General features: G+C 46.6%; 1 protein-coding gene across 1 annotated transcript in view; it reads left to right on the top strand.

Moving 5' to 3' along the window:
- The window catches only part of LOC108796274 (zinc finger protein 3-like), a 15,377-nt gene extending 14,367 nt beyond the window's left edge, over window positions 1-1,010 (top strand). The window contains exon 8 of the mRNA XM_018567737.1: window positions 467-1,010. Coding sequence (XP_018423239.1) covers window positions 467-1,010 — 544 coding nt within the window. The remainder of the gene's footprint in view (window positions 1-466) is intronic.
- Window positions 1,011-11,524: the final 10,514 nt, after the last annotated feature.

Genomic DNA, 11,524 nt, shown 5'->3' on the forward strand with positions numbered 1-11,524 from the left:
GTCTGCGGGCAGGTGGGCGGGAGCTGCGGCCGGTCTTCACATGTAAAATGTAATTACATGTGCAGCTACCCCGAAGGTAAGATCTAGCGCTATCAGGGATTTCTGTAATATAAGACCTACCACTGAACTAGGTCTTATTTTCGGGGTAGGTCTTACTTTCGGGGAAACACTGTACTCGCTTCAGGGGACATCCATTGCATTTCCCGAGGAGGAGCGCTTTTTGACATTTTATTCCAATCTTTGGACGATTCCCAAGCCGAATGGTGGGGTTTGCTCTATCTTGGACCTGAAGGTCCTCAATTAGAGCCTGAGGGTTCTGAAGTTTAACATGGAGTCGGTAGACAGTCAAGCATGCCTACCTTCATGTTCCTATTTTCCCTCCTCAGCAGCGATTTCTTTGCTTTGTCCTGGGCAGAGACCTTTTTTAGTTGGTGGCCCTGCCCTTTGGTCTTTGCGCGGCTCCCAGGGTCTTTACCAAGATCCTAGCTCCACTTACCTCTCTTACTATCTCGGGGAGTTCACTTTTTGGGTTGGACGACCTTCTCCTAAAGGCTCTGCCTGCTCTGGCATTGCAGCACGAGGTCTGTCACATGCTGGAATGCTTTTGCTGGGTTCTGAATTTTCAGAAGTCTTCGTTGGAGCAAACTCACAGACTGGACTATCTGGGTCTGCTTCTGGATGCAGTCCAGGGCAAGGAGTTTCTTTCTCCATCAGAAAAGTTACGGAACCTCCGGTCTCAGGCAAGGAATCTGAGGTCCAGGAAATATCCCTCGGTGAGCTTCACCATAAGGGTCTATGGTCTGATGGAAGCCTCCTTAGAGGTGGTTCCTTGTACTTCGTTTCACTCCAGGCCATTACAACTGAGCATTCTGCGTGAGACAGACTCAGTCTTTGGACTGTCCTGCTTGTCTATAAGGATATCGCTCTCTCGCTGTTGGATCACATTTCCTGGGACAATGGGAAGCTTTACCGGCAGCCAACACACACGGCAGGTGAAGAGGCAGCCCTGACGGGGAGGCAGCTCATTGTGCCCAAACAGTTTAGGGGACACGTATTGAAAGTGGCTCATGAAATTCCCCTAGCCGGACACTTAGGGTCACTAAGACCAAGGATCGAATGAAACAGGTTGGCAAGGCAGGAGATGTGCACAAGGCCCCACTACATTCCTTCTGATGCCACCACACAGGGGGGAGGTGTGACGATAAGGGGCTCTGAGTCTAAATGTTCAAAAATAGAATTCTTTTGTCCCCCAGTCAGAGCACATACAGGTCAACTCACGCAGCTGGGCGGATCTCGACATCGATGTCGGGATCCGTCCCGGCTGTGGCGTCTCAGTATACCGCGAGCTGTAGCTCCCTATATACTGAGCCTAGGGTGACGGGAGGACGCTAGTTTTGTGTCCTCCCGTTACCCTGAGGAGAACTATGGGGAAAAGCCCTAACCCCATAGTTCTCCTTTAAGCCATTTGCCAGGTCCCTCCACATTCCACAGAACAGAGATCTGCTATCTGGCCTGTGATCTTTTATTGCCCCAGCCCTAGTGGAAGTCCAAAATATCTCTCTGAGCCTTTTATAGCTGTTCCTAATTAAAGGCATGGCACCAGGCATTCAGCTATCACCAGTGGACGAGTTAATATAAACAAGCAGGTCTGGTAGAGGAGGTGACCCCACATTCACCCAAAAGTCATACACCTGAGTTACAAAATCAGCTCCATTTCATCATTTGGAATTGGGCGGGGAGAGTGTAAAATAAAGGTTCATCCTCCTCCTGCTTTCCAACCCCAGCCCTGCCCTAGGGGCCGGCTCCTAAAGGTCTGACAAAAAGATGCTCAACTAGCTAGAGATGGCTCTCGTGGCATTGTTTAATGGTTTTTGATTCTCATAGCACTCGCCGGGCACGGTCTGTGTTTCTGTTAAAAAACACACGTTGGCAGCAAACGTTTGGTGGGTAAAGGGTTAACTGCGGAGTTAGCCAACCCCTGGTGACGATCGCTCTCAGTCTGCTGGGCTGAGATTGGGTCCCGCGAGCTGGGAAATCTCTGCGCAGGGTGAGGCTGAGAGTGCTATCGCCACGTCCTTGTGACGCTCACGCTTAGTTCAGACTTGTGTATGGTCACGTGGGATTGACGTACAGTAGGTCTGGGTCGGGCGTACGTCACAGAAGGAACCCAGCATCTTTCTTCCGGACCAAAGCCCTTTAAAGGAGAACTATGGGGTCAGGGCTTTTCCCCATAGTTCTCCTTAGGGTAACGGGAGGACACAAACTAGCGTCGTCCCATCACCCTCAGCTCAGTATATAGGGTAGGGTTGCCACCTGTCCAGGATTCACCCGGACAGTTCGGGTTTTGAATGCTGTGTCCAGGTTTCATGGCAGCAGAAACCTGGACACAAGATGTCAGGCAGACAGAGGCAACCAAAATGAAGATAGGGGCTACTGGCCCCCCACTGAAAATAGTTTAAACTGTGATATTTACATATGAATGGGCGGCAATTTTTATATATGAATAAGCCACGACTCATTCTCCCAAAAAAATGTCCACGCGTCGATTCAGTGTTCGGGTTTCACTTGAAGAAAAGGTGGCAACCCTAATATAGGGAGCTACAGCTGAGACGCCGCAGCTGAAACAGACTCCGACAATTGTGCCGGGATCCACCCAGCTGCGTGAGTGACAGCGGGCTCCGCCTATCTAGAGGCTGTACCCGCCCCCTCCCCTGCCAGTCAGCACTGGAGGATCGGAGCGGGGAGGGGGGAATCCAGCCCCTCCCCTGTCACGGCAGAGAGCCGTGACAGGATCGAGAGGTGAGCGAGCGCCGGTATGTGTTCTCACACCTCCCGATCTACTGGGCCGACCTGTGACAGTCTCATTGTCACAGGTCGGCTAGAACTATGAGGTGAGTGAAAAGCCCCTCCCCCTCATAGTTCTCCTTTAACTCAAAAAGAAGTCTACCCCGGGATTTTCTATGAATTTAAGATTTGCTTCTTATTGGTCCGTGGTATTGTCCATTAGGGAAGGACGGAGATGGGAATGACAAAACCTATTAATGACAAGTGGTCTCAGAAGGGAAACCTCGGCCAGGAGTAGTTGAAGGACGATGAAATTATATATATACGATCAGCCTGGCTGGATTTGTAGTGGCAATTATCTGGTTGATTCCAGGTGTCTGGCATTGCCTGTACCCCCCCTGGGCGGAGTGTGACTGTCATATTGCGGGACAGCCAATGAGAGACATTGTAGTTTATATACACTACAGCATCCAATCGCTGGGTTTCTCTCAGCCAGTGGTGCATGCTGGGATAGGGTACATATAATGGAGGGATTTGCCATGTGCTCAGACCAGCCGAGACCAGCCATGGAATAGGGCTTGGTGCTGTTCAGCCTGCCCCCCAGGCTATAGGCCTGAGGCCTGTGGGTGGGCATGGTCTGGTGTGAGGGAAAGGTTTCCCTGAGGCTTCCAACATGGAAGTACCTGTAAAGCTGATAGAGGAAGAGACCCAGGACCAATGCTGGCTCTTGAAACAGTCGGCTCCGCCCATTTTCTGAATTTACTGATGCGGGTGAGGATGGTAGGGGCAGATGTAGAGTGAGAGGATTTGTCTCAGGACTTGATACAAGCCAGGGGCTAGGTCCCATTCCTTTTACACACAAGCAGTCCATCAGCGTCATCCTTAAAGAGGAGAAAAGAAGTTATCGGAGATTCCGAGGAAATCATTTTTCAGACTTTGATGAATGAAGACATTATTGGCAGAACTATGGAGCCCTGAAAATGTCTACTGACCCCCGGACATGGTTCCTCCCGGAAAATCCTCCCTCCTTCCCTGCCTAGCATCACTTTACTATAGCAGGTGTGGAAGGCCGAGTGACAACATCATTTGTTGGTAGCAGTTGATACATCAAATACAATATTGTGTATTGGAGAGCTCAGTGAAATGTTGTGTTTCATATACAGGTGGAGTATGAGGGGCTCGGCCAAAACATTAAACCCGCATCTCTCGGGTACTTCAGGGGCAAGACGTTCTTATCATTAGTTTTAATATAGTTCCCTTCAACCCCGAATAGGGATAAAACACCTGTAAACAAGAATGGCTCAAAATCAATTAAGTTGTTGACACACATATATTATTATTGACCACCTGACCACCTGATATAGATCATTATGACCACCTGATGGGCTCGGGCGTGTTCGCAGCTCCATGCGCCGAGCCCGCCAGGAAGCTGACAGCGCCAATCACAGGCACTGAGACATTTCCCGATCTCTGTAAGTGCGGACCGGGAAAATGTCTCAGTGCCTGTGATTGGTCAGCTTCCTGGCGGGCTCGGCACGTGGAGCTGCGAACACGCCCACCACGCCCATCACTACTTCCTGCCACACACATAGTATTATGAACCAGGTTAGACCTTTGCTTCAACACTTCATTGGTGGGCTGTTAAGGATCGGTTGCATGGGTTTAAATCTGTGGCTTCATACTTCCCCTCACATTCATCGGTTACATTCATAGTTACATAGTTACATAGTATTTGGGGTTGAATAAAGAAAGTGCGGACCGGGAAAATGTCTCAGTGCCTGTGATTGGTCAGCTTCCTGGCGGGCTCGGCACGTGGAGCTGCGAACACGCCCACCACGCCCATCACTACTTCCTGCCACACACATAGTATTATGAACCAGGTTAGACCTTTGCTTCAACACTTCATTGGTGGGCTGTTAAGGATCGGTTGCATGGGTTTAAATCTGTGGCTTCATACTTCCCCTCACATTCATCGGTTACATTCATAGTTACATAGTTACATAGTATTTGGGGTTGAATAAAGACATACGTCCATCAAGTCCAACCCATATCATTCAGCTCCTTCAATGACTGCTTCATTGAAACAATTAGAGCAGTCCTCAAGGCACTGGTACATAGTCTGATTATTAATGTTAAAACAGCCATTTAGGATGACCTGGATGTCCCCAGGGTCCTGATAATAATCAGTCACCCCCATTGGGGTCTGTTCTATGACTACTCCTATCCCCGATCCTGATATCCCCAGCACTAATAACCCATCCTCCCGCACTAGCTTCCAAGGCTTCTTGGCTAAAGTACTATTTGCTGTCTCCTTTGTTAGTAGTGCAAAACAGATCAGGATCTGTTACTGCTAAAGCTATTATTGTCTTGTGCCGCACACGAGGAGGAACCATAGTACACACCCAAACCCTATAGTCCCCCTGTAGCTGTCACTTGCCAACGGATACAGGAGGATGAAACACAAAGGAACAGAACGGGGCTCACGAACCGCCTCGTGTGATTGAAAGCTCTGAAACATTTTACCGATCTCATTTCTAGAACTCGTTTAATCGAAATGGTTTTGTCCATTATGAATGGTGATAAGAGAATCCACAGCCATATAATCATTTACAATATGCTTTATTGAGTATTAGAAGTGCGTTGAGTGATATTTAGTTGGAGGCAACAGTCTCTCCTCCCAGGATCTGAGGGCGGTGACGCGGGCGTAGACTCTGGGAGAGGAAGTGCTGCAGGTAGAGCTGCCCCAGGACACAATACCGGCCCGGGTCCAGGTTACGTTCCTCCGGCACACAAGGGGTCCACCAGAGTCACCCTGAAAAGGAGAAAAAACAGAAGTTATAGGAGAGTTCTCGAGTCGTCTTTCATCATTTTATATGTTAATGAATGTACATGTGACATTAGAACATAAGAAGATGACCCCCCTCCATAGGGATGTCCTCCTCGGGAATCAGTCACACACACTTAGTAACAATGTATCAGAGTTGATGAAATAACAATACAAACACACAAGTTATAGGGGGACTTGAGCTGTGACAGGGGCTCTTTTTCCCTGCAGAAAGCAAACTGTGTGAGCCGACCCACCTAAAGCGTTCTAGCTCCGGAACAAATACAGCACCACCCATAAGGAGAGCCCTTCCCCACTATAAATATTCAATAGGGATGTGTTGAAAATCCATACACGTGAACTGTACAAATATACAAAACTCTGTCTATCAACCACATTTATTAAACATAAAGATCAACGATATAGATTGTAAGCCCTCAGGGGCAGAGCAGAGAGGGGGAGGGGGAAACAGCTGATTGCAGTATAGAGATAACAACCCGACCCTCTGAGAGAGACGATTGAAGATATTGTGGAGGGAATTTGGAACTTCTAGGCCTCCGGCCTGTCAAAGAATCTCTATAAATAAAGTATGAAATACAGCCCTGTGACTCCTGATAAAGTACCCCTGTATATTACCTGTACCCCTGTATGTTGCCGTCTCTGGGGAAGGTAACTAAAAGCTTTTTGAATGATTCCACACTCTCTGCTGTTACCACTTCTTGTGGCAGCGAGATCCAGACTTTAACCGCTCTCACTGAACGTGTTTGCAATCCACGGGTCGATGACATCGTCCAGTGATGTAGGTCCACGTCAATGACGATGAACAATGTTCCTTAACCCCTTCGTGACGGGAGACGTACACAGTACGTGACGAGTTATATCAGGCTCTGTAATGCCGGTAACAGCTGATTCTCGGCGGTTACCAGTCATTAATGGATGGGTCAGTATTGAGGCATTGATTGATGAAGTGGTTAAGCTTTTTGTAAAAGATTATTTCTTTCATTAATGAAAGAATGAAACCGTTACATGCAAATACGGGAGCGCTAAATAGCGATCCGGTATCTGACAGCTGAAGATAGCAGAGAGGTAGCGGAGTGACTCACCTCTCTGCTATTTGTTGTGACATCTCCATAGACTGGCCCGATGTTTATGAAGCTGTGTGATACATCTCAGGCAAAGAGATACAAGAGATACAATGTATCATTTCTGATCGTCTAGGCCGATCAAAGAGCTTTTAGTGAGATCTGATTCTGACACACTGTCAGGATCAGTCTCTATGGTTATTATTAGCTGTTCCTAAGTTTGGAGCCAGCCTAATAATAGCCAAAAATAAATAAAAAAGTTAATTTATCAAGCCTTCATAGTGACTGCTTGATATATATACTGACAAGAATTTTTTTTTTACAAAGTATAAAAAAATAAAGTGTAAAACAAGAAAGGGGGGGCGGCATCTGGGTGCCCTTTTATTAAAGGGGTCCCCGTATGTGAATAAGCCCCCCACCCCCACAACCAACGCGCCACGGCTTGTGGTGAAGAGGCCCTTGTCCCCATCGGCATAGGGACATGGTAATTTTCCAGGGGCGACCCGGGAAAAACACCCTCCCAGTCCTGAGGGCATGCTTCCGATGGGGACAAGGGCCTCTTCCCCACAAGCCCTGGGGTGTTGGTTGTGAGGGTGGGGGGCTTATTCACATCAGGGTACCCCTTTAACAAAGGTGCACCCAGCTGCAGCCCTTACTTGTGAATGAGTAAGAGGTACTTGCACCCCTACCCATTCAATAAAGGTTGAAAGAAATTTAAATTAAAAAAAAAACAGACTTTTCGAAAAAAATCTTTTTTAATTGAAAAAAAAAAAAAATCCACAACAAAGGTTTTGGACAAATTCCTTTATCATAAAAAAGAATGGAACTCACCGACATAATCCAGGGTCAATGACCATGTCCAGCGTTGTCCACGACGACGACTCAACAAAATAAACATGGAAACAATAAAAAATAGGGCTGGTAATGATTAAAATTAATTTATTAATGATAACGCACATACAGATCCAACTACATTGGCCTATACACATACAGCACAGCAATGGCCTATACACATACAGCACAGCAATGACCTATACACATACAGCACAGCAATGACCTATACACATACAGCACAGCAATGACCTATACACATACAGCACAGCACATTAGCGATCAAAATAATTTTAATCGATCAAAAAGTTTAACGATTAATCGAGAAATTAATCTTTAATTTCCACAGCCCTAATAAAAAATAAATAGAAATTATTTTGGTCAGGTGCAAGGCTTTAGCCAATCAGGGCTCACAAGGCACCCTGACAGTTTGTGTGTTCGCCAAACACACAAACTGCCGATGTTCCAGTCACCTGCTTATTAGAGATGTGCGTTTCGTTTCGTTACGAATCAAAATTCGTACGAATTTTCCTGAAATTCGTAAATTCGGAAGCATCCGAAATCCGAATTGCAGTTTCCGAATTATATCCGAAATACGAAATTCCGTTAACAAATTTCGGATCCGAATTTCTTTGAAACGGGAACTAATATTACCCCTGTAAATGAGGTTGAACAACATGACAAGATTTTTTTTTTAATCCGAAATACGGATCCGCTGCTGCTGAGAGTCGCATTACAATACACAGGCAGGAAATACCAAATTCCGTTGACGTATTTTCGTTCCGTTACGAACATTCGTTATATTGAAGGTAAAAAGCAAAGTACATTTATATTGAAGTTGATGGTAGGTTTTTTTTAATCCGAAATACGGAATTCGGATACGAAATTTAATTTCATCATAACGAATGTTCGTAAAGTTACGGAAATGTGCCGAAACTAACGAAAATCCGTATTCCGTACGAATCCGAATTGAGTTTCGGACACGAATTACGAAATACGAAATAACGGATATTCCGGAACGAAACAGAACACATTTTTTGACGGCGCACAAGTCTAATGCTTATCTGCAGTCATTTGTGCTGAGAGAAAGGAAGAAGAGGGAAAATTCATCCCCACACAGCTACCTCCTCATGTATCACTGGCCCCTCCCCTTTTCGATTGTAAGCCCTCAGGGGCAGGGCCCTCCTTACCATCTTGTCTTGAATTGTATTGCGATTGTAATGTCTTCCTTATATTGTAAAGCGCAAACTGTTGGCGCTATATAAATACTATGTAATAATAATAACATAATCATCACAGCAGCTCAGTGTGACATCACAACCTGACACAGAGTCACACCCAACAAATATAAGCTCTAGACATCTTTATCTACAGCTGACCATAGAAGACCGCAGGGTGACATTGTGATGCTTCTGCATGCCAGGGTCATATTTTGTCCCCTTGTTACTGGACCGACTTATGAAGATGATCTGGATGACAACAACATCAACACGTCCAATGTCCGTGAAGTTCCACTTTAACAAAGATATTTTCCTGGAGACCCCCAGCACAGGAGGCCACCTAGAGCATAGTTGTCTGTGTCCTCTACTGCCACCAGGGCAGATAGTCCAAAATGTTACTATTGTTACTGGAACAGGGGGTGAGGGAAACCTTTAAATGTTCTCACATTCTGGTGACAACTATCTAAGAAGGGATTCCCCTCACGTTAGAAATAATCCCTTTCCCTTCCTCTTGTGTCTCTAAGGGTAAAGTATATCCTGAGCAGGGGACGTAAGTAGAAATCACAGGGCCCCATAGCAAAATTTTGTTTGTATGAGGCCCCCGTGATTGCTAGTTATGGCACTTGCAGAGCCCACCGGAGAGTGGCCCTGCAGAGCCCACCATAGACTCTCTATAGTGGGCTCCGCAGGGTCTAAAATCTCTTAGCATTCAGCGCTGTTCGCCTCTGTGGTCGCCCCCGACTCCTGTTTCGTCCCCCGCCTCCTCTGCTATCGACGGGCCCCGCCTCCTCTTACATCACTGGCCCAAACACTGATCCTGAGGCAACTTTTTTATGTGATCGCTTGGGAAAGGGTTAAACCTTCTGTTAAGTTTTTCATGTTGTCATTGTTGTCTCCAACTGGAGAGATCCACCCCTCTATCTGTACCGGTGACCGTTATCACTGAAGCTGAATTTTAGAGACGTCACCAGAATGAAAGGTAAATCTTACAATATACATAGTTACATAGTATTTGAGGTTGAATAAAGACATTAGTCCATCAAGTCCAACCTATTAGGATCTCATTCTAGGAGTAATGACGCCAGTTCTGGGGACATCCGTAGAGGAGAGGAGAATTCCCCTCCACTTCCTCTAGAGATTTCCTCTAAATTCCTGTTGCATCTCTGTGAAAGGAAGTAAAGGAAAATGTCCCCATTTGTTAACAATCTGCAAAGAACAAACAAGAAGGGTTTTGATCAGGGGCGTAACTAGAAATCACAGGGCCCCATAGCAACAATTTTTTATGGGACCCTGTGTATGCTAGTTATGCCACTTGCAGCCCCAGCGGAGAGTGACCCTGCAGAGCCCGCCATAGGCTCTCTATAGTGGGCTCATGGCCAGGCCCCACTGTGCCCGGGCCCCATAGTGGCCTGGGTCACTATGGCGATTGTTACGTCACTGGTTTTGATCCTTCTTCTACACTGTCCAAAGCAAAAAAAAGTTGCCCACTATACATAAGTCATCATAATATCGGACCGCCAGGTGTCACCAATCATAGTAGTTGAACAGGCATGGCAGGGGAAGAGCACCAGGACATATGAGGTAGGCCCTAGGAGCTTAGATTAAGGGTTTTAGGCTCTTCCTCATATGTAGTTGGCTTTGACCAGTACATATTTTTGTGTTTTTGCAGAATATCAAATTCCCTTACCGGAAGCACTGGGACATCTCAATCCGTTGGTGACACCTTTTTCATCTTTATGGTCTTTAGAGGTAATAAGACAGATTAAGGGCACACCGCCATTGAAGGTGGGAGCATTGGACAGATTGTATTTGGCGTTCATTCGGGAGCTCCACCAAGGGTTACCCTGTAACTGAGAACAGAAATGTTAAGAATGGTTTTTATAGATTGTAATAAATCAGAACCACATTTCCCAGAACCTGCTAATAAGTGACCCGCCTGAACCTTCTCTATGTGGTGTAACCTGCATACCAGCCAGAAAGGAGCCATACAAGGTACATTCTGCGAGAGAGGCCACAATCCCATGTCCCTTGTAAATCTGACACATCCCACTTTAAATGGTCCCCTTTATTGGGCAAAGTACGGCCGCTTGAGAAGCAAATATTTTGACAATCTTTACAGCCAATCGCTACCTTTGCCTAAGGGAGGGAGGGGGAGCTGAGCGCCCATGATCTCCCCTCTCGTTCTCTGTACAGTTGGAGTGACATAGATTGGACATCAAAGACTGGCAAGACTTGTCCATCATAAGAGCAGACGGCCTTCCATGTTATTATTGTTTATGGTTCTTCATCTTCATCTTGTTTGGATTATCACTACGCAAGACTGGATTGGGTTGGGACCCTATTGGGGAGATTTCCTCACACTCCCATCCCTGGTCACCTTCCATATGCCAGGATGTGACAGGGTCTTGCCAAGGGGTGCAATGCTGTCCATGAATCGGCCGGTTAGTCCTTGCCTAGGGCAGCAGCAAAGTTAAATACATCGCTGGGCGGAAGTGCTGAGGCGTGGCCTTTCAGCCACAAGGAGGACTCGCCTTTGCACTGCAGATTTCTATTCAGCAGTTTTTCCTCTGGACTCTTTAGTCCCACCTGCTTGCCAGCTGCAGTCAATCCACAATCATCTCAGCCTTTAAATACCGAGCACTCCCTGTGCTCTGAGCCTGTTTATTTGGGTTTGTTCCTGTGTGTACTGCTGCTGGATTGACTTCTGAATATTACTGAGACCTCGGCCTGTTCCTTGACTACTCTCCTGCCTGCTGATTTTGTACCTCGCTGCCTGTTCGTGT

Source organism: Nanorana parkeri, unplaced genomic scaffold, assembly GCF_000935625.1.
Source record: "Nanorana parkeri isolate BGI_ZX_2015 unplaced genomic scaffold, ASM93562v1 scaffold1088, whole genome shotgun sequence".
NCBI classification, from domain to species: Eukaryota; Metazoa; Chordata; class Amphibia; order Anura; family Dicroglossidae; genus Nanorana; species Nanorana parkeri.